The sequence below is a fragment of the Oryctolagus cuniculus genome, chromosome 19 (assembly GCF_051225735.1).
Source record: "Oryctolagus cuniculus isolate XC-2025 breed Fujian yellow rabbit chromosome 19, ASM5122573v1, whole genome shotgun sequence".
NCBI lineage: Eukaryota > Metazoa > Chordata > Mammalia > Lagomorpha > Leporidae > Oryctolagus > Oryctolagus cuniculus.
This window is the reverse complement of record NC_142885.1, coordinates 68,632,774-68,655,994: the sequence shown is the minus strand read 5'-3', so window position 1 is coordinate 68,655,994 and position 23,221 is coordinate 68,632,774. Positions and strand designations below refer to the sequence as shown.

At 52.8% G+C, this 23,221-nt stretch overlaps 1 protein-coding gene across 2 annotated transcripts in view; it reads left to right on the top strand.

Annotated features, from left to right (window-relative positions):
• Nucleotides 1-10,599: 10,599 nt before the first annotated feature.
• DNAJA3 (DnaJ heat shock protein family (Hsp40) member A3) overlaps nucleotides 10,600-23,221 on the top strand; it is a 38,877-nt gene continuing 26,255 nt past the window's right edge. For both annotated transcript variants that reach the window (XM_002722261.6, XM_002722260.6), the window contains exons 1-2: nucleotides 10,600-10,824; nucleotides 15,021-15,154. In XM_002722261.6, coding sequence (XP_002722307.3) covers nucleotides 10,614-10,824; nucleotides 15,021-15,154 — 345 coding nt within the window. In that variant the 5' untranslated portion in view covers nucleotides 10,600-10,613. The remainder of the gene's footprint in view (nucleotides 10,825-15,020; nucleotides 15,155-23,221) is intronic.

The window sequence follows — 23,221 nt, the reverse complement described above, 5'->3', positions numbered from 1 at the left end:
CTCCCGCTGCTGCGGCCCCTCCCTCGGCCGGCGCCGGCGGCCCCGCCTCGGCACGCCCCCCGGCCAATCGCAGCCGCGCCTGGCTCACCTGGCCACGCCCACGACTCGCTTCTTCCGCGCGCGCACGCCGCGGGCTCCGCCTCCCTGCCAATCGCCGCGCAGCCGCCCCTCAAGGCCCCGCCCCGATGCCGACAGGGCGGAGGGCGCGGATGGGAGGTCACGTGCGGCGCAGCTGTCCGCCCACTGCCCCGACGCTGCGTGCGTGGGGACTGAGTTTAGACGGTCGCGATTCCCTGCGCAGGAGTCGACTCCCGGGTCAGGAGGCTGGGGCTCTTACCCGTGCTAAGCTTGCCCTCCCACACCAGAGTCTGGACGCTGGGGCCCCGAAGGCATGCGAGCCGCAGGGCCCGACTGGGTGCGCCAGCGCAGCCGGCTTAGGCCGAGCGTTCGTCGGCGGGTGGTGGCCTCACTGTCCCCTTCTTAGGGCGTGTCTGGGCTGGCCCTGGGACATCTAGGCAGGTAACTCGAGAGGGCCAAGGGTAAGGACAGCAGTACCTTCTCCCTGCGGCCACTCCTCCACGGGCAAACTGACCACGTACTCCTCTTTGAAGATGGACTCTGTGAGCAGGGACTTTGACTCGAGGGACGTGAGGGACTGGTCGGGACAGCCAGCTGCCGGGAGAGTTCCTTTTCCCTGTCCGGTGTAGGGACAGCTGTGCGGGGGTCGGGGTGGGGAGATAAGTCGGCTCTGAGAGTTCAGCCTGGCCTTGAGCCCCAAGGACCCCAAAGTGGAGGTTCCTTCTTCAGTTCTCACAGGCAGATGGGGGAGGCGGGTGAGGACTAAAAGGCAACTCGCTCGTGTTTTAAGGGCAAATTTGAGCTCCATAAATTGAGGACAGGGAGCAGCAGAGTTGGCTGAGGCCCAGAGCTTGTGGTCCAAGGGGCAGGCCACACTCACCAGGCCCTGGGAGTCCAGCAGCTCTGGGAGGGCACCGCCAGTGCAGTCTTGGGAGTGGTGTTGCGTTACTGCGCGTGGTGCTGAGGACACTGTGGTGGGGCTGGCATCAGAGGCAGCTGCAGCCTGCAGTGCCGGCATCCCACATGAGTGCCTTCCTGCCCCAGTAGCACCACTTCCCATCCAGCTCCCTGCCACTGTGCCTGGGAAAACAGTGGAACACGGACCACGTGCAGGTGGTGAGTTAACTGGAACACAGAGCCACCTGCCTGTGGATATCACTTTAATTTATTTTTAATGTACTTATTTGTAGGGCAGACTTACAGAGAGATCTTCTGTCTGCCAGCTCACTCCCCAGGTGGCAGCAGCAGCTGAGGCTGGGCCAGGCCAAAGCCAGGAGCTTCATCCGGGTTTCCCACATGGTGCAGGGCACCAAGCAATTGGGGCATTTGCTGCTGCTTTCCCAGGCACATCAGCAGGGAGCTGGATCAGAAGTGGAGCAGCTGGGAGTGGAACGGGCACCCATACGGATGCCTGCATCATAGGCGGCAGCTTAATCCACTGTGCCCCGATGCTGGCCCTAGATACAGCTTTTTAAATTATAATTACTCATAGTTAGGGTCATCTGCTAGTTGCTGTTTACACAACAGTATGTGAGGAAACTTCCTATTGACAAGGCTCCTGTAAACCTCTCAGATTTGCTTAGTTATCTTTTCGTAGCTATCCCCAAATTACTCGTTTATTTACTTAGAAATCTACCATTAGAGTGAGAAAGCCCTTAACTCCCAGAGGTTAAACAATGGATGTAAGTGGATGTGCCAAGGGCCAAATCTGGCCTATAGATACTGTTGCTGAGTAAAGTTTGTGTTACCTTGAAATGTCCTCCTTGCCTCTAATGGGATGGGGTTAGGATGCAGGGCCTTTGGCAGTAATTAGGTTTAGACGCTGGGGGAGGGGAGCCCCGTTGGTGGAACCAGTGTCCTTACAGGAAAAGAACTGGAGCATAAAAACATAGCCAGGAAGAGGCCCCTCACCGAAAATCTGCCCATGCTGGCGCCTTGATCTTGCTCTTCCAACTTCCAGGACTAAGAGAAGGAAATGTTTGTTGTTTAAGCCGTCCACTGTATCGCATTCTGCTATGGCAGCCTGAGCAGACTGAGGGATGTCTGGGTTGGTCTGCACACAGCTGGGGCGGGCGAGTGGTGCAGCAGTTACGACATGGCTTGCAAAGCCCACATGTCGTATCAGGGTGCGTGGTTTGAGTTCTGGCTCGTCTTCCTGCTAATGCACACCCTAGGGAGCAGCAGATGATGGCTCAACTCCCTGCCACCCATGTGGGAGCCCTGGGTTGAGTTCTGGCCTGCATGTGGCCTAGCCTTGGCTGTTGCAGGCATTTCGGGAGTGAACCAGCAGATGGTAGGTCTCTGTGTCTTTAAAATAAGACAAAAACTATTTTATTTGGGAAATTTTATAGCAGTGTTGGTTTCATTCCTTAAAAAATGGCAAGATTTGGGGCTGGCATTATGGCATGGCAGGTTAAACCTCCCACTAAGGCATTGGCATCCCATATGGGCACCGGTATCTGTCCCAGCTGCTCCTCTTCCGATCTAGCTCTCAGCTGTGGCCTAGGAAAGCAACGGAAGATGACACAAGTGCTTGGGCCCCTGCATCCCGGTGAGAGACTCAGAAGAAGTTCCTGGCTCCTAGCTTCAGATCAGCCCAGCTCCAACCACTGCAGCCATTTGGGGAGTGAACTAGTGAATGGAAGATCTCTGTATATCTCCCTCTGTAACTCTGCCTCTCAAATAATTGTTTTTTAAAAAATGTAGAGATTTGGCAATACTGATCCATAGCTCCACATGGCTGCAATGAAGTGGAGCTGGGTAGCACCTGCCACCTTTTAAACAGGTGTTCTGTTCACAGACACCCACTGCTTCCCGTCATCTCTCGTGTGGCCACAGTACCCTTACACACTGTGCTTGCTTGGTCACCGACTTTGTGCCTTTTAACCTCTCCAGGAGCTGGCTGTGCTGGCTTATGGGCCTGATGGGGGCAGAGTGGAAGAATGTCAGCTCTCCTGTTTGCACAGTAACCAAGCTAAGCTCCACAGCCAGGGACAGGAGCACACTGAGACCCGGAGAGAGATCATCCACCTCACGTATTCCCAAATTCATTCTGGCTGGCAAGAGTGACTGCTTTTCCTGGAGCGTTCAGAGGACCAAGGGCGCTGCACCCTGGAGCACAATAAATCACTCCATGAATAAAGAAGTTGGACCGGGGGCTCCAAGCTTCCTCCCAGCCTCCTCAGCCCGTGAATTCCCAGCTTTCTGTCTTTAAACTCCGAGTGCTGCAGACTCTACTGTTATCTATAAGGACACTGAAAGATAGTTCTCTTCCCTAGACACCTGGCTGTCAAAGGGTAGGCCAAATCTAATCAAAATAATAATGTGTGGTTGGCCTGGAGCCTGGCTTGATGACTGAGATTTCACAGGTTCTGTTATCAAGAATAATAACAAACGAGAGCTGGGGAGTGTACTGTAGTGAGGTCCCCATTCTGGAGAACTCAAGAACACTTCATCTAGCTGAAGGAACTTAACAGAACGAGAAGGGAACGGGGCAGGCATTGGGGCACAGTGGGTTAAGCTGCCACTTGGGGCACACACATCCCAAATCGGGGTCCTGGCTACTCAACTTCCAATCCAGCTCCCTTGTCGCTCCCCCTCTTCGTGGAGGAATGACACAGGACCCTGCGCTGTTCTTTCGTCTGCTCGGCCCTCCCCGGGTTTGCTGCTGGTTCTTCCCGGGTCGGCTACTATCCCTTCCACCTCCGTGGAAGGGCAGTTCCCCCTAGCCACATTCCCCACTTCCGCAGGGGAGCGGCACACCGCCGGCCGGCTCTCTTGGGGGCTGCACAGGTGTTCCTTCAGCTAGATGTTCCCCTTAGATGTTCCCCTTAGATGTTCCTGGTGCATGCCGTCTCTCTCCTCCTTTATAGTCCTCCTCCGCCAATCCCAACTCGGCTGCCCACACGCCGAGTACGCTGCTCTCCAATCAGGAGCAAGTCCTACAGTTTATTACCTGAACTGGAGGCAGCTGTGCGGAAGCTGTTTACTTCTCTCCCAGCGCCATATTGTGGGAGAGCAGATGCATAGAATAAGTCTTAATTCCAGTAACTCAGTCTAGTCCGGTTGCTCCCCACACTCCCTGCTAATGCGCCTGGGAGATGGCAGATGATGCCTCCGGTGCCTAGGTCCCTGCCATGCGCATGGGTGGCCTGGATGGGGTTCCCGGCTCCTGGCTTTGGCCCTGACTGTTGCAGGCATGTGGGGGAGTGAACCAGCAGATGGAAGATGAATTTCTCTCTCTTTCTGCCTTTCAAGGAGAAGAAAAAAATATATTTGTTTAAAAAGGCCCGGAAACAAACGTGACAAAAAACGTGCATGAAAGCATGAGGAGGTCTTATATTTTTAAAAGAGAGAGACTTTTTTTAAGGTTTATTTATTTATTTATTTGAAAGGCAGAGCTACAGATAGGCAGAGGCACAGAGAGAGAAGGAGGGAGAGGAAGAGGGTGAGGGGAGGGGGAGGGAGGGGGAGAGAGAGAGGTGCCTTCCTTCTGCTGGTTTACTCCTCAGATGGCCGCAACAGCTGGAGCTGTGCTGATCCAGTCAGGAGCCGGAGGCTTCTTCCAGGTCTCCCACGTGGGTGCAGGGGCCCAAGGACTTGGGCCATCTTCCACTGCTTTCCCAGGCCATAGCAGAGAGCTGGATTGGAAGTGGAACAGCCAGGACTGGAACGGGCACCTATTTGGGATGCCAGTACTGCAGGTGCCAGCCCCCAGTGTACCCTATTTTTAAACTGCTGTGCCAAAGAAGTTTCCAGCATGCCATCCCTTAATCTTCTGTGGACTCAGTGGTTTCCATAAATCAGTTTGTGCAAGAGAGGGGATGGATGAAGCCAGCTTCAGTACCAATAACTGATTCCCTCGATAGGTTATCTGCTCCTGAACTGATGGATTATTAAAAACGCACATTGAAAACATTTTTTAAAGAAGGAAATTGGCTTTATTTATTCACTTATTTATTTGAAAGGTTGAGTTACAGAGAGTCAGAGAGAGAGAGAGAGAGAGGGGTCTTCCATCCACTGGTTCACTCCCCAATGGGTGCCATTGCTGGAGCTGGGCCCATCTGAAGGCAGGAGCCAGGAGCTTTTTTCCAGTCTTCCACATGGGCCCAGGGGTCCACGGACTTGGGCCATCAGCCACTGCTTTCCCAGGAATATTAACAGAGAGCTGGATCAGAAATGAAGCAGCCAGGACTCAAAGCAGAACCCATATGGGATGCTGGCACAGCAGGCAGCAGCTTTACCCACTACACCACAGCTCCGACCCCTGAAAACGCATTTATCCGCAGCGCCTGCCTTGTTTGCTTCAGGAACTGGTGCAGAAAGGATAACATGCCGTTATCTCAGGAATGAAAAACTGCAAAATCCGAGCAGGACACTCCGTCCCCCCCGCCCCATGACAGTGCACCTTGCACTGCGGTCACACTGGCTCCAAGTGCAGACTCACTGACGCGCTCCTGAGGCTCTGCAGTTCTAACCACATCATGTGACTTATTTAGACTTTTATTCATGATATGCAAAATATTTTACCAGTGAGAAGCAAAAACTAAACTTGTAATAATTTAGAACGGAAGAGCATTTTTATAGACCAAACTATTCCCTGCACTGATGCTTCTTATGTTAGCGCCTCTGTAATCACTGGGGGATCCACAGCTTCGTTCTCAGTGGCCACGATCATGTGTTTCCTTTGAAAGAGATTCTTGCACTTTTCAGGTTTGCAAAACATTGTTTGTCTCATTTGCACAGAATCTGGGGCGGTGCACCAAAGCCACACCTGTGGTTTATGTAAAAGACTTTTAGGAAGTCCTTAGGCTGGTGAGCTAGTTTTTATGGCCTCTAGAGAGTGGCTCAAGCCTTGGTGCCCTCCCTGGAAGGGAGGCTGCAGCCGCCCAGCAGCCATGGACTTGTCCAGTCCCATTGTACCTCGAACGCTCAGCTGTTCCCATAAGAAATCATGGTGTCGGCCCTCTTGTCCCCCTTGGCCTTCCGTCTGGCACCCTGGAGGACAAAGGCTCTCTCCCTGGCAGCTCTCACAGATCTTGCCAGCTCTGAGGTCAGGAACGGGCTCGGTGGAATCGCAGAGGGGAGATGCTTGTGACCTCACGTGCCACTTGCAGGGAACACTGGCTTCCCCTTAAGCTCAGGTGTTTAGGTTTCAGACCAGAGAACACAGGGGTGGTGAGGCTTACTCAGCCTGGGAGTGTGGACAGGTGTGGCCTGTGGGCTGATCACAGTGTCTGGCCACAAGCCTGGGATGGACCTGTCCCTGTCCCATCATAGCTAAAGACCCTGCATTAGCTTGCACGTTGGGATGGTACTAAATCGAGATGGTGACAAATCCTGCCCTGTCTCCTTTCTTCTGTGACAAACGAATGAAACTGAGCATCGACAAAGCACCTGCTGGGGCCGGTGTCGTGGCTCACTTGGTTAATCTTCCGCCTGCGGTGCCAGCATCCCACATGGGTGCTGGTTCTAGTCCCAGTTGCTCTTCTTCCAGTCCAGCTCTCTGCTGTGGCCCAGGAAGGCAGTGAAGGATGGCCCAAGTGCTTGGGCCCTGCACCCGCATGGGAGACCAGGAGGAAGTGTTAGGTAGGAAGTCAGTTATGAGCTTATGTGTGTGTGACATAAAGGCCTAAAGAGAAGACATCTATGTCCAGCATATGCATCTGCTGACAATGTTTCAGGGGCAGCCCGGTATTCACATTCTGCCCTGCCCCCTTCTACCTGATAACCTGCCAGGTGGAGATTCCCCCCTCTTCTGCCTGACAAATCTTCCACAATCTCCCAGATGCAGCCCAGTATCTGCATGTCAAACACCCTGCTCCGGATCCCCATTCTCTAGGGGGTCCTGCTCACCCTTCCTCTGAACCCAGGATGGCACCAGCTGGGTTTCCTCCTGTCTGATACCTTCAAGGGAAAACTCAGATAGGAGCTTCTTAATATTTACAGCCATAAAATCCTTTGTTTCAGGAGGAGATGTGTGAAGACAAAGACCCATCTCCTTAACCCCCCCCCCCCCAAACCGGACTGCGCGCTCAGCCCTCTGCCTCTCTGCTGAGCTGCCTGCCTGATCTGGCCAGGTGTACTCTCTCCTCTTAACATGTAACCTCGCTCTTCCCCCCTCCCCCCAGTCTCTCAGGCTCTGTCTGGAGGCGTGCCTATCCATCCTTACACGAAGTCCCTTCCCTAATAAACCTTGCTACTTTACCTCCCACTACTGTCTCACACCTGAATTCTTTCTTGCACGAAGACAAGAACCCTGCAATTTCTCCGGTAACAGAAGCACCTGGCTCCTGGCTTCAGATCAGTGTAGCTGTGGCCGTAGTGGCCATTTTGGGGGGTGAATCAACGGAAAAGGAAGACCTTTCTCTCTCTCTCTCTCTCTCTGTCAAAAAAAAAAAAAAAAAAAAAAAAAAAAAAAAAAGAGCACCTGCTAAGTGACCAAGGGCTATGTGACTGGAGGCCATCGATGGCAGTGACCCACCCTGCACTGGGCTTTGGTCTTGGTTCACTCACCCACTGGCTGTGTGGCCCTCAGCAAGTCTTTTCATCTTTCAGAGCGCTGTTTTCTTCTTCTTCTTTTTTTTTTTTTGCAGGGGCAGGGGGGCCCATTTGTGAAAATGAAAATCGTCTCTGCCCTACCCACCTCGCAGAGTTGTGGCCACATCTAAATAGAAAACAGAATTCTGGGGCTGGCGCTGTGGCGTAGCAGTAAGGCCGCTTCCTGTGGCACCAGCATCCCATAGGGGCACTGGTTCGAGTCCTTGCTATTCCAGTTCCAATCCAGCTTCCTACTAATGCACCTGGGAGAGCAGCAGCAGATGGCCCAAGTGCTTGGGCCCCTGCACCCACGTGGGAGACCTGGAAGAAGCTCCTGGCTCCTGGCTTTAGCCTGCCCAGCCCTGGCCACTGAGGCCATTTTGGGAATGAACCCGCAGATGGAAGAATCTCTGTGACACTTTGTCTCTCTGTCAATCTGCCTTTCAAGTAAATAAATCAATCTCCTAAAAAAAACAAACAAAAACCCCAAAGTTCTCTGTGAATTGGAAAAAGAGTCATAGCACCACTGTGGTGTTCAGGTCTTTCCATAGCCCCCACCCCTTCAGCAAGTCCCCAAGGGCTGTTTTCCTCCCTGTCAGTAGCCACCATCACCCATGCCATCACTCTGGGGTTCTCTGCCTCCTGAGGGGAAAGAAGGGTTCCCCAGCAATCAGCATTCCTGCTGGCCCCTAAAAGGAGAACACTGTCCCCCAGCCCCCCGCCCCGACACACATGACGTGGAGGAAGTTCATCGTGGATCACGAGGGGAGACAGATGTCAGATAAACGCAGACACGAGGAAGTCACAGCGTTTGCGCTTTACCCAGGCGGCTCGGGGGCGGAACGGAAGCCACTCTGGCTCTGGTTCTCAGCTTTTTCTCCTCCAAGTCGTGCTTTGCCTCCTTTTCTGCTGGGTTCTGGGCTCTCTCTGGGCGAGTAACTCAGCTCCTCTTGGTTTTCTCAGTCTTAGCACAGAGCCTGGAGCACTGAGCGTGTGCCCTGCGCCAGGCAGTGCAGGAAGCTCTGGATGGGTCACTTCACGTCTGACCAGCCTCCGAGGTGGTCATGCTGTGTCTGTTTCAGAGAAAACACAGGGGAAGCTAGCTCCTCCAGGGCGCAGAGCCGGGATTCAACCCCAGGCAATCTGACTCCACACTTTTCTTTTTTTTAACTTATTTGAAAGAATTACACAGGGGAGAGAGATCTTTCATCTACGGGTTCACTCCCCAGAGCTGGGCAGATCAGAAGCCAGGAGCCTCTTCCAGGTCTCCCACGTGGGTGCAGGGGCCCAAGCACTTAGGCCATCTTCTACTGCTTTCCCCAGCCATTAGCAGGGAGCTGGACCGGAAGTGGAGCTGCAGGGACACGAACCAGCGGCCATATAGGATGCTGGTGCTGCAGTCGGTGGTGCTTACCCCGCTTAGCCACAGCGTGGGTCCCCAGCCCATCCTGTAACCTCCACGCTGGATACATCCACATATTCACTGACTGTATCAAGTGAACTCTTCCTAGCTCCCACTCAGACACCCTTGTGCAGCCCAGCCCTCTGCACTCCCTAGGCCAAACTGTCTCCAAGGATTCCTTGTGTTTTATAACAGCCTCGGGATGTTCTTCACTGGACTGGTAGGTTTTAGCCTTGGGAATCACAGCTCATGGAGAATTTGATTAATGAAAGGTATGGATATTTTCCCAGGTTAACATCCACAGACATAAAAATTCCACATGAAATGGGGGGGGGGGGGCAGGACCACACGTCACCATAAACGCACCAATATACCATCAGGGGTTTGCTGGGGGTCGGGTTGTGAAAGGTCGAACCCCTAGTTTTACCTTTCCAGCCTCATCGGGAGGTACCTAAGTTTACGGTTCAACCTGACACTCACACCTCTGGACAACGGAAGTCCTTTGTACTGGGACTGCTCCACACCACCTGGCTCACTCCCCAAAGTCCAATTCGGACGCGACCTTTCAGAAGACTTCCTGAGTACGAATGAGTCACACCTGGATGCCTGTAACACTGTACCTGCGCACCGAGCCGTCAGTCGCTAAGGAGCCCACCTCCCCTGGGTTTGCATCCCTACAAGCAGGGATGTACTAAATTCGTTTTTGGGTAGCGCGGCTCTCATCATGAGAGAGCAAGCTCCTTACAGGTTCGGAGAAGGCTAACGTGCTAAGGAGAGAGCTGAGGGGCCGCCATTGTGGCGCAGCGGGTAAAGCCACCGCCTGCAGTGCAGGCATCCCAGGCTGCTCCACTTTGATCCAGCTCTCTGCTATGGACTGAGAAAGCAGTACAAGATGGCCCAGGTCCTTGGGCCCCTGCGCCTGAGTGGGAGACCTGGAAGAAGCTCCTGGCTTCAGATCAGCGCAGCTCTGGCCCTTGCGGCCAATTGGGGTGTGAACCAGCGGATGAAGATCTCGGTCTCTCTCTGCCTCTCCTTCTCTCTGTGTGTAACTCTCTCAAATAAATAAATCTTAAAAAAATAATAAAAGAGCTAAGCGATCACAGTGCTGCTAGGCGGGAGTCAGAAACTGAGACTGCGGCCACGCTTTAGGGGCAGGAGCACAGACACAACCGGAACCCACGGGGCACCACTCACGCAATGGGATGCAAGACTTAGGGGTCAAGTGGAAGCAAGACACGCACTGCATGCTGGGATCCGCGCGATGCGTGGCCGCGCTGCCTGCCGGGATTTGTAGTCCCGCCCTAGGTTCAGTTACACACAACCCTGTTCTTACACAGGTGGGTGCAGCCTTTGGTCGTCCAGCACAGAACGATGGGCCTCCCCAGCGCGAGTGTAAGAAATAGCACATCTGAGAGAGAGACCCACAGCGGCAGCGGTAAATAGGCCCGCTTCTTACGGCCGCGCGTGCGTAACCCCGGCGTCCCCTCGGGGGCGCGCAGAGGGTCCCGCCTCCGGAAGCGCCTACGCACGCGCGCGCCGTTCGCGCAAGGCCTCCTTGAGCCGGGTGGCGCATGCGCAGTGTCCCCGGGCCAAGATGGCGGCGCGGTGTACCACACGCTGGTTGCTGGTGGCTGTGGGGTCCCGCCGGCTGCCAGCTGTAGCAGGAACAGGGGCTCGGCCGCCCAGGGAGGGCGTATTGGAGGCGTCGCTGGGCCGCAAGCTGAGCGTCGTTGCCTTCGCGCCTTCCCTGGGCGCTCGCAGTCCCCGGGCGCTGCTGACATTGAGACCCGGTGTCAGCCTCACAGGTGAGGGCGGGATCCGGAGCCGGATGGGCGGCTTCGGGGGCCCAGAACGGGGTGACCTGCCTCGTTCCGGCCACGGAGGTAGCGGAGTGGCGGGTGTCTTCCGACCCCTGACTTGCAGGCGGCAGAGGCCCAGGAGCCTGCTCGGAAGCCGTCGAGGGAGAAGGGCTGCGGGGGGCTCCCGCGGCGGCGGTGACGCGCCCCGTGGGTCGTGACCCCTCGCCTGTGTCAGCATTTCTGGAGGTCGCTGTCCGCTCGCCCTCTTCCATTTCCCGCCCGTAGCGGGAGGGAGGGGCTCACGGCGGTGCGGGGCGTGCTAGGCGCTTGGCGGCTGCCCTGCGGGAAGCGGGTCCTCATCCCCCTTTGGAGAAGTGAGAAGCTGAAGCGGGGGCGTGAACCCGGGCGAGAAGAGTTGCGGGGAGCGCAGAGCCGCCCTCGCACCGCGCGTGCTGCAGGTTGAAGGCCTGGAGTCGGTGGCGGTAGCCAGCTAGTCCGACATCTGTAGAGACCGCGGGCCAGGCGTGATCGACCTCCTTGCACACATTTCCATAGGATGGGCACCATGGTTCCGTTCTGTAAAGAAACAGCGTTTGCAGTTAACGTGCAGTAGAGTCTCACAAACAAACAAACAAAAACACACACAACAGCAGGAGACCCGTGATTTGAAACCTGCATCCTTCATTGCAGGAGGTGACACAGAGTTAGTGTGCGTTGGGCTTTGAGCTGTTCAGCCGCCATTTTCTCTCAGGTTGTGTGCTGGGTGGGTTCGTTGTAGTGAGGAGGGACCTTGCATGTGGCCCTAGAATTTGTGCAGGTGATGGTTGGCTCTGCAAGTTGACAGAAAAGGTTAACGGAACGTACTTTCTTCTCGTGGCTCGGTTTTGCAGTGCTTACGTAATAGGCAGTCATGAAAGTATTAGTAATTGTGATTACTTGGTATAGTGGAAAGAAACGCACCTGGGCATGCAGGCCCGCAAACTGGCCACCTCCAGTCTGCGACCTGAGCGTGTGGTGTAGTTGCTGTGAGGCCGTCGGTCCTCGTCTGAGACGTTCATTCGTTGACAGGCGTATGCTGAGGCCTGTCGCGGGCTAGCGGAGCCGTTCCAGGCCCGTGGGACACAGCGGAGGATGCAGATTGGATATGGGTGTGGCCAAGTAAGCGCACTTTGTAACGCTGCTCCTGCAGTCTGTGTTCCCGGGATGGAGCAGGGGTGTGTTCAGGGCAGTTTGGAGAGAGGTCTTGCAGAAGTGGCCAGTTTTCAGGCTTGCTGATATATTTTTAATGTCAGGGTTATTTAAAATAGAATTTGGCTGCATCTTTTTGTTCTTTAGCTAAATTTATTCATCATTAAGCTAAGTTTATTCATATGGCATCTGCAAGTTTAGGGAGGCAGAGTGAGCAGTCAGATGAGCTGGTGTACTCCGCAGAGACCTGCAGTGGGTGGGAAAGGTTTGGGGAGCAGAGCCAGGAACTCAGTCCAGGTTTCCCACATGGGTGTCTGGGACCCAACTGCTTGAGCCAGCACCGCTGTCTGCAGGGTTTGTGTTAGCAGGAAATTGGAATCAGCAGCAGAGTGGGGATTGAACCCAGCTGCTCTGATGTGGGGCGTGTTGTTACAGCGCCAGGTCAAGTGCCTGCCTAGGGTGCGTCTTCGAGTTGTGTCTGTGTGAGAAGGCGAGACAGTGACAGAGACAGGCTGTAAGCACTGAGCCTTGTGTCGGCCGTTACCAGGGAACTGCAGTCAGCTCTCCTTTTCCCCAAGTGGGCCCTGAGTCCCTGATGGGCGGGGTTGTGTCAGGTGATGTGAGAGGTGGTGGTCTCCCAGGAGCGCTGCTGTCGAATCTGCAGCCATCAAGGCAGTTCGCAAACACTGATCTGTGATCTCATCTCAAGTCCAGTGGTACAGCTACGTGGCGTAAAACCGACTTTTCTCCCAGCAGGAAGAATTGTTTTTTTCCCCTGGGTTGGCCTTTCTTGGAATCACCTGCAAGCTAATCTTGTTCTAGGTTGTTCTAAAAAGGGAGGATATTCTATGTACTTACCTTGGAGGAAACAACTGTCAAGTGGACTCTTTTGTTGTTGTTTTAAGATTTATTTTATTTATTTGAAAGACAGGGTTAGAGAGGGAGAGATAAGGAGGTCTTCCATCTGCTGGTTAACTCCCCAAATGGCTGCAATGGCCAAGGCTGGGCCAGACCAGAGCCAGGAGCTTCTTCTGGGTCTCCTACGTGGGTGCGCTTCCACCACCGCTTTCCCAGGCGCCTGGATCAGAAATGGAAGTCAGGACATGAACTGATGCCCATACGGGATGCTCATGTTGCATGTGGCAGCTTAACCTGTTACACCCCAATGATGGCCCCTAAATAAACTCTGCTAATCATCGTGCCCTTTGGATAGTGTCAAAAATCAACGAGCTTATATTAAATGTCATCTGTCTTTATGCAATGTATTTTTGCATATTACTCTCTTCAATTCTAATTCAGATCCAAGTTCTCTGCTCACAATGTTGAAGACACAGCTGCCAGGACCTGTGCCTTATGGCACTGAAGGAGCAGGGAGGGAGAGTCTGGACCAGGCTAGGGTAACCCATCATTCCTGAGAAAAGAAGGTATTGATGGGGCGGATGCTATGGTGTAGTGGGTAAAGGCAATGCCTGCAGTGCCAGCATCCCACATGGACACCAGTTCGAGTCCTGGCTGCTCCACTTCTGATCCGGCTCTCTGCTATGGCCAGGGAAAGTGGAAGATGGGCCAGGTGCTTGGGCTCTTGCACCTGCAAGGGAGACCTGCAAGGGAGAAGCTTCTGGCTTCGGATTGGCCCACTTCCTGCCATTGCTACCATTTGGGGAGTGAACCAGTGAATGGTTTCTCTGCCTCTGCCTCTCTGTAACTCTGCCTCTCAAATAAATAAAAATCTTTATATGTACATACATATGTGTGTAGGTGTATGTATATATATGTGTGTGTATATATATGTGTGTGTATATATATGTATATGTGTGTGTATATATATGGGGGCGTTGACTGCAGGATCACTGAGGAACCAGTCCTAATGTCCTCATTCTGAGAAACAGCAACCTCCTGACTCCTGCTGCTTTCGTGCCTGCTTTGCCTAGTCCAGGAGTATTGGCTATGGCCCAGGCATTTGTTTCTGACCCGTGCTGTCCGTGTTGCCCCTTCCTGGATGTGGTCAACACCTCTGTTCTCTTTCTGCTTCCATGTAAGTAGTCTGCCAGTCCTCTTTCCTAGGGGTCTTCATCAGTTCCCACTAGCACTTGCAGTGGCTCCCTGTTGGCCTCAGGATAAAACCCAGCCACCTCAGCACAGCTCTGGGGCCCTTCTGCTTCTCTGCTCATCTCTGGGCCTCGTGCTTGGCATCTGGCTAGTCCGTGGTGGTGTCTGTAGCTCCGTAGTGCACAAGTCCCCCACCACTAACTTTCCTTCAAACCTCTCCAGGGAAACGATCACAGAATTCAGTAGCCAACCAGGGCACTTCTGAGAGTGAATGGGTGCTGTCCCAGACTCCCACAGGACCACAGGCATCAATTGCACAGATTCAAGCCCCAGCCGCCCTTTCCTGAACTGCTTAGGTTGGGTGGTCGTTGGTTCTCAGCGAGGAGCAGTTTTATCCCCAGGGGACATTTGGCAGTATCTGGAGACATGAGTTTTGGGCGTCAGCTTGATGGGGTTTGTTAGTGGCATCTCGAGGATGAGGCCTGCAGAGTTTCTCGTGTCTGAGAGCTGGCGTTTTCAGCAAGTGCAGTGGTGACTGCTGGCCTTGGGGTGGCACTCTGAGGACCACCCCACAAGCAGAGCCCCACGATGGCATGCTGGAGGACAAAGGGTGTGGGTGTGGGGAAGCCCTGAGACAGAAGCACAGGCATATGCTCGGGACTGTGGGGCGGGGGAGCCAGATTCCCCCCTCAGATGAAGCCCCCGTCTGGGGTTGCTCGTTTGGGGGTACCCTGGGACGACAGCAGCCTGTAACGCGGCAGCATCAGCCACACCCAGTACGCGGACCTCGCTTCACGTTCAGTGAGCTCCGTGGCCTTCCCCATTGTCGTGGTACAGAGGGGCTGGAGGGGGAGAGACCCTGAAGCTCTGGCCTTCTCGGTCCTTCGCAGGTGTATCCAGGCTGGCTGACTGCTTGGTTTCGTGGAGCACGTTCCTAGTGATTTTCTTCCTTTTTTCTTTTTCAGGAGCAAAAAGTTACCCTTTTATTTGTACTGCCTCCTTCCACACGAGTGCCCCTTTGGCTAAAGAAGATTATTACCAGATTTTAGGAGTGCCTCGAAATGCCAGCCAGAAAGATATCAAGAAAGCCTATTACCAGGTTCGTATGCAAGTCAAGTTTTATCAGCAAGACTGTAGGGGGATTGCTGTTGCGGTGGGAGTTGGGGGTGCACAGCGGATTAAGCTGCTACCTGGGACATCTGTGTCCCATTTTGGAGAGCCTTGGTTCTAGTTCTCACTCTGCCTCTACCCAGCGTCCTGCTTATGTGCACCCTGGGAGGCAGCAGGTGATGCCTCACGTCCTCGGGTCCCTGCACCCACCTGGAAGACCCAGGTGGAGTTCCTGGCTCCTGGCTTCAGCCTGGCTCAGCCTTGACTGTTGTATGCATCTGGGAAATGATCCAGTGGGTAGAAGACGTCTCTTCCTTGCCTGCCAATAAAAATAAATAAATAAAGTATGGGAATCCTCATGGATAAAACAAGAAAGAATGCTGTTGGTTGGTCTGATCCTGATCAGTGTACCGTCCAGGTGGATTCCTTCGTTGGCTGCTGATAGAGGGCAGTGATGCAATAAAGGGGGACCTTCCTGGGCTGCGTGTTCCTGAGGATGCAGTTGCTGTAGTCTCTCTCCGGAGAGACTCACCGGAGATTTTCCAGAGTTGCTTTGGTAATTAAATTTATTTTATAATGCGCTGGCATTGTGGTGCAGCGAGTTAAGCCACCGCCTGTGATGCCAGCACGCCACATGAACTCTGGTTCATACTACTAATGCATCTGGGAAGGCAGCGGAAGATGGCCCAAGTACTTGGGTTCCTGCCATCCATGTGGGAGACCTGGATGATGAAACTCCTTGCTTCTGACTTTGGCCTGGCATAGCCCTGACCATCGCAGCCATTTGGGGACTGAGCCAGCAGATGGAGGATCCCTCTGTCTGTTATACTGCCTTTAAATTAAAAAAGGTTTTTTTGTTTTTTTTTTTTTTAAACAGAGTGGACAGTGAGAGAGAGACAGAGAGAAAGGGCTTCCTTCGCCGTAGGTTCACCCTCCAATGGCCGCCGCGGCCAGCGCGCTGCAGCCGGCGCACTGTGCTGATCTGAAGGCAGGAGCCAGGTGCTTCTCCTGGTCTCCCATAGGGTGCAGGGCCCAAGCACTTGGGCCATCCTCCACTGCACTCCCTGGCCACAGCAGAGAGCTGGCCTGGAATAGGGGCAACCGGGACAGAATCTGGTGCCCCAACCGGGGACTAGAACCCGGTGTGCTGGCGCTGCTAGGCGGAGGATTAGCCTAGTGAGCCGCTGCGCCGGCCTAAAAAAAAAAAGTTTTTAAAAAATTATTTTATACCTTCTGAATGAATAGATATGCTGATCTAAGTTTTAGGTAGTTACTCTTTGAGTTCAGAAAAAGTTTACAGGTTTCGAATTACTTTTCCTTTTTTTTTTTTTTTTTTTGACAGGCAGAATGGACAGTGAGAGAGAGAGACAGAGAGAAAGGTCTTCCTTCTGTTGGTTCACCCTCCAATGGCCGCCGCGGCTGGCGCACCGTGCTGATCCGATGGCAGGAGCCAGGAGCCAGGTGCTTTTCCTGGTCTCCCATGCAGGTGCAGGGCCCAAGGACTTGGGCCATCCTCCACTGCACTCCCTGGCCACAGCAGAGAGCTGGCCTGGAAGAGGGGCAACCGGGACAGAATCCAGCGCCCCGACCAGGACTAGAACCCGGTGTGCTGGCGCCGCTAGGCGGAGGATTAGCCTAGTGAGCCGTGGCGCCGGCCAACTTTTCCTTTTTTTTTTTTTTTTTTTTTTTTGTTTGTTTGTTTTTTTTGACAGGCAGAGTGGACAGTGAGAGAGAGAGACACAGAGAGAAAGGTCTTCCTTTGCCGTTGGTTCACCCTCCAATGGCCGCCGCGGCCGGCGCACCGCGCTGATCCGATGGCAGGAGCCAGGAGCCAGGTGCTTTTCCTGGTCTCCCATGGGGTGCAGGGCCCAAGGACTTGGGCCATCCTCCACTGCACTCCCTGGCCACAGCAGAGAGCTGGCCTGGAAGAGGGGCAACCTGGACAGAATCCGGCGCCCCAACCGGGACTAGAACCCGGTGTGCTGGCGCCGCTAGGCGGAGGATTAGCCTAGTGAGCCGCGGCGCCGGCTCCAACTTTTCCTTTTTTTAAAGTTTTTTTTTTTTTTTTTTTTTTTTTTTGAAAGAGTTAGAGAGGTAGAGCCAGAGAAAGAGAGTTCTTCCCTTCATTGGTTCACTCCCCAAATGGCCATAACGGCCAGAGCTGAGCAGATCCAAAGCCAGGAGCCAGGAGCTGCTTCTTCCAGGTCTGCCACGTGGGTACAGGGACCCAAGGACTTGGCTCATCCGCTGCTACTTTTCCAGGAGCGTTAGCAGGGAGCTGGATCAGAAGTAGAACAGCTGATACTGAACCAGTGCCCATATGGGTTGCCTGTCCTGCAGGTGAGGGCTTTAACCTGCTGTGCCACAGTGTTAGCCTCTATTTCCTTACTTAGAAAATAGGAGATTCGTTTTGTCTTATCTCAGACTGTATTGCAGCTTATAAAAGTGAAACAATGTGAAGTAAAAGGAAAAAACAAAGAGTAAAAACAAACAAAAAGAGATACCTGAGATGTCTGGACCAATGGTCCCCAGACTTTGTTTGCTCTGACCAGTAAAAATAGAGGGTCCCAGTATAGGGTTGACAGCCTTTTTGAGACTACACTCGCTGTTTTTACTGTAGTTGTCCTTTGAATCTTTGAGAGGTTGGTCCACAGACAGTGAAATCTGGGTGCTCAAGTCCCTGATGTCAGATGACATAGTATTTGCTTATAATCTACAGAGTACCTGAGTATCAGGGTACTTCAAAAAACTGAGAGGGGCTGGCTTTGTGGTACAGTGGATTAAGCCACTGCTGGATTCCCATTTGAGTACTAGCTTAAGGTCTGGCTACCCCACTTCCAATCCAGCTCCCTGCTAATGTACCTGGGAAAGTGTTGGAGGATGGCGCAAGTACTTAGGTCCCTGCCACCTACATAAGAGACCTGGATGGAGTTTCAGGCTTGTGGCTTCAGCCTGGTCCAGACCTGGCTGTTGTGATCATTTGGGGAGTGAACCAGCAGATAAAACGTCTCTCTCTAACTCAGCCTTTCAAATAAGTAAGTAAATCCTAAAAAAGAAAAAGTTTACTGAGAAACAGAATTATTATGTTTATTTTAGTACAAAGAAATTTGAGGGGGACTGGTGCTGTAGCGTAGTGGGTAAAGCTGTCCCCTACGGTGCTGGCATCCCATGAGGGCACTGGTTCGAGTCCCGGCTGCTCCACTTCCAATCCTGCTCTCTGCTATGGCCTGGGAAAGCAACAGAACCTTGGACCCCTGCATGGGAGACCCAGAACAAGCTCCTGGCTTCAGATTGGTGCAGCTGTAGCCATTGTGGCCAATTGGAGAGTGAACCAGTGGATGGAAGACCTCTCTCTTTCTCTCTGCCTCTCCATCTCTCTCTGTGTAACTCTGACTTTTAAAGAAATAAATCAATCTTTTAAAAAGAAGAAAGTTGAAACTTTTGCATAGTTTTTTCATAATACAGTTTCTTCATGACCTGAGACACATTGACAGAAAGCAGATCGGAGTTGCAGGGTACCTGACACCCAAACCAGTACTTCATATGGGTGCAGGCTTATCCCTCTGTGCCAGGACACCCACCCCACCTCACTCCTCTCTATCGTCATATAGTCCTTGACGGTGTGGGTGGACACGTTGTGTCTGTGTGTTCATCGCTTGATGCACGTTTGGGTTGTCTCCACTGTGTGGCCGTCATGAACAGTTCTCCAGATGCTTGTGTGAATTCTGGTGTGCTTGTGTTTCTATTTTTCTTGGATATGTACTAGGAGAATAATTTATGAATCATATGGCAACTGGATAATTTGAACTTTTAAAAAATTGTTTAATTTGAAAGACACTGAGACAGATGACAGAGATCTTCCATTCGTTGGTTCACTCCCGAAATGCCTGCAACAGCTGGGGCTGGGTCGGGCTGAAGTGACAAGCTAGGAACTCCATCCAGGTCTCCCACGTGGATGACAGGGACCCAAGTACTTGAGCCACCACTTGGCTGTCTTCCAGGGTGTGCAGTAGCAGAAGTGGAGCTGGGAATTGAACCTAGGCACTCCAGCATGAAATGCCGGCATCCCAAGTGGTATCGTGGGCACTGTGCCGGACACCTGCCCCGGGCGTCTAGCCTTGAGTGACTAGCAGCCCTTTTCACAGTGCTGCGTGTTACTAGCAGTGCACCAGTGCCGTGAATTCTCCGCATCCTGCGCAGCTCTTGTTACTGTCTTTTTAATGTTGTCTACCTTAGCAGATATGAAGTGGTATCTCATTTTGTGTGTGTGGTGGCGGTGATGGTGGTGATGTTCTGTTTTTAAGATTTATTTATTTGAAATGCAGAATTAGGGAGAGGAACACAGAGAGATCTCTGATCCATTGGTTTGCTCTCCAAATGTTGACAACAACAAGGGCTAGGCCAGGCTGAAGCCAGAGTCTAGAATTGCATCCTGGTCTCATGTGGGTGCAGGTGCCAGGCACTGGGGCCATCTTCCTCTGCTTTCCCAGGCGCATTAGCAGGGAGCTGGATTGGAAGTGGAGCAGCTGAGAATTGAACCGGCACCCATATGGGATATTGGCACTGCAGGCTGGGGCTTTATCCCACTGCACTACAGTGCCAGCCCCACCGTGTATATTTTTAAAGACTTGCTTATTTGAAAGGCAGAGCAAAAGAGAAATCTTCCCCTCTAATGATTCACTCCCCAAATACCTTTCACTGCTGGGATTGGGTCAGGGCAAAATCAGGAGTCAGGAACTCCATCACATATCCCACGTGGGTGGCATGGGCCTGAGCACTTCACCCATCATCTGCTGCTTCCCAGGAAGTTGGATCAGAGGCAGAATAGCTGGTCCTTGAGCCACACACTCTCATCTAAGATTCAGGCTTCCCAAGCTGTGGGTTAGCCTGCTGTGCCATAACGCCCATTCTTCTCATGTGATCTTGGTGTTGCTTTTCCCTAGAGACTAAGGATATTGAGTATTTTTGCACATACTTGTGGGTCTTTGTGTGTCTTCTGTGAAGAAACACATATTCAGATCTTTTGCCTTTAAGAAAAAAAAAAGAAGACAAAACCAAAAGCAACAACCTCATTTGTTTGAAAGGCAGAACTACAGAGAGGGAGAGAAAGGAGGGGGAGACAGAATTTTTTTTTAAAGATTTATTTATTTATTTATTTATTTGAAAGTCAGAGTTACACTGAGAGAGGAGAGGCAGAGAGAGAGATCTTCCATCCGATGGTTCACTCCCCAGTTGGCTGCAACGGCCGGAGCTGCGTCGATCTGAAGCCGGGAGCCAGGAGCTTCTTCTGGGTCTCCCACGCAGGTGCAGGGGCCCAGGCCCTTGGGCCATCCTCTACTGCTTTCCCAGGCCATAGCAGACAGCTGGATTGGAAGTGGAGCAGCCGGGACTAGAATCAGTGCCCATGTGGGATGCCAGCACTTCAGGCTAGGGCGTTAACCCGGTGCGCCACAGCGCCAGCCCTGAGAGACAGAATTCGACATTTCCCATCCACTAGTTCACTTCCCCAAATGGCTCCAATAGCTATGGGTAGGCCAGGCCAAAGCCAGGAGCTAGTAGCTCCTTCCTGGTCTCCATGGGTGCCAGGGGCCTGAGCACACTGCCTCCAGCACGTTGGCACGAAGCTGGGTCAGAGCAGAACAGTCAGGGCTTGAACTCCAGCACTGCCGTGGGAGATGCTGGCGTCACCCGATGCGGCTTAGCCCTGTGTGCCGCAGTGCTGGCCCCTGTGAAAATACAGCCAAATACAACTTTTTTTTTTTTTTTTTTGTTAAGATTTGTTTATTTTATTTGAATGGCATAGATAGAGAGGAGGAGAGAGATCTCCCATCCGCTGCTTTGCTCTCCAAATGGCCGCAACAGCCAGGTCTAGGCCAGCCTGAAGCCAGAAGCCAGGAGCTTCTTCCGGATTTCCCCTGTAGGTGCAGGGACCCAAGCACTCGGGTCATCCTCTGCTGGGAGCTGGATCAGAAGAGCAGCTGGGACTTGAACTGGCACCCATATGGGAGGCCACCGCCACAAGCCATGACTTAACCCTCTACTTTATTATTGTTACTATTTTTAAAGATTTATTTATTTTATTTGAAAGTCAGCTACACAGAGAGAGGAGAGGCAGAGAGAGAGAGAGAGAGAGGTCTTCCATCCAATGGTTCGCTCCCCAATTGGCCGCAATGGCTGGAGCTGCGTTGATGTGAAGCCAGGAGCCAGGAGCTTCCTCCGGGTCTCCCACGCGGGTGCAGGAGCCCAAGGACTTGAGCCATCTTCACTGCTTTTGCAGGCCATAGCAGAGAGCTGGATCGGAAGTGGAGCAACCAGAACTCAAACCGGTGCCCATATGGGATGTCGGCACTGCAGGCAGTGGCTTTACCTGCTATGTCACTGTGCCGGCCCCCGAATTTCGGTTCCTTTGAATCCTTCATTTGCACTGTGATTTCCATTTTGTTGGTGGGGTGATGGTGCTCTCTTCACGTAAGCCCCGTGTGTGGTGTCTGACAAGCAAGCTCTGACGTTGCTGCAGTACAGATTTTTTTTTAAAGATTTTTTATCTATTTGAAAGGTAGAACTACAGAGAGGCAGAGAGAGAGAGAGAAAGGTCTGCCATCCTCTGGTTCACCCCCAAATGGTTACAATGGCTGGAGCTGCTTCAGTACTAAGCCAGGAGTCAGGAGTTTCTTCTGGGTCTCCCATGCGGGTGCAGGGTCCCAAGGACTTGGGCCATCTTCCACTGCCTTCCCAGGCTACAGCAGAGAGCTGCATTGGAAATGGAACAGCTGGGTCTTAAACCTGTGCCCATATGGGATGCCAGCGCTGCAGGTGGCAGCCTTGCCCACTACGCCACAGTGCTGGCCCTATATATACATTTTTAAAGATTTATTTGAAAATCAGAGTTAGAGAGGGAGAGACAGAAAGAGGTCTTCCCTCTGATTTCTTCCCCAAATGTCCTCAACGATCAGGGCTGGGCCAGGCTGAAGTGAGAAGCCAGGAGCCTCCTCCAGGTTTCCTGTGTGGGTGCAGGGGCTCAAGCACGAGGGCCGTCCTTTGCACTTTCCCAGTTACACTATCAGGGAGCTGGACTGGAAGAGGAGTAGCCAGGACCTTAACTGGTCCCCATATGAGATGCCAGCATCACAGGAGGTAGTTCTCCTGCTCTGCCATTGCGCCAGCACCTGCAGTGCTAAGCCTTGAGTGTACTGGTGTGTGTGTGTGTGTGTGTGTATTTAAAGACTTGTTTATTTATTGGGGGTGGGGCTGTGGCCCAGTGGATTAAAGGCCGGGCTTCCAGTGCTGACATCCCATGGAGGTGCTGGTCTGAGTCCCAGCTGCTCCACTTCCTTTCCAGCTCCCTGCTAATGCACCTGGGAAAGCATCAGAGGATGGCCCAAGGCCTTAGGCCCCTGCACCCCTGTGGGAGACCTAGAAGAAGCTCTTGGCTCCTGGCTTCAGATTGGCTTAGCTCCGGCCATTGTGGCCATTTGGGGAGTGAACCAGTGGATGGAAGACTAACCTTTCTCTCTGTCTCTCCCTCTCACTGTCTGTGATTTTACCTCTCAAATAAATTTATAAATTTTTTTTTAAAAAAAGTTACACAGAGAGAGGAAGAGAAATCAAGATCTTCCATCCTCTGGTTTACTCTCCAAATGGTCCCAACAACTGGGCCTGGGCCAGGTTGAAGCCAGGAATCAGGAGCTTCCTTTCAATCTCCCACGTGGGTGCAGGGGCCCAAACACGTGGGCGTCCTCCACTGCCTTCCCAGCTGTATTAGCAGGGAGCTGGATTGGAAGTGGAGCAGCTGGGGCTTGGAACAGGTGCCCTTACAGGATGCCGACTCACAGGCAGTGCTTCCCCCGCTCTGCCACAGTGTCTGCCCCAGTGTACTGATGTTAAGAGTGTTTTAGACCTTAGCTGTGCCCTCTTCTCTTGTGCTCCCTGTTATGTTCTAGTACCAGCTAATGGTAGATGTTGCTGTGAGCCCCACCTTGCACTTTTAATCCATCAGTATTGCTTTACTTGGTCCCTGTTACAGTACTGATGGTCAAACTGTGGTTTATTAGTGTGC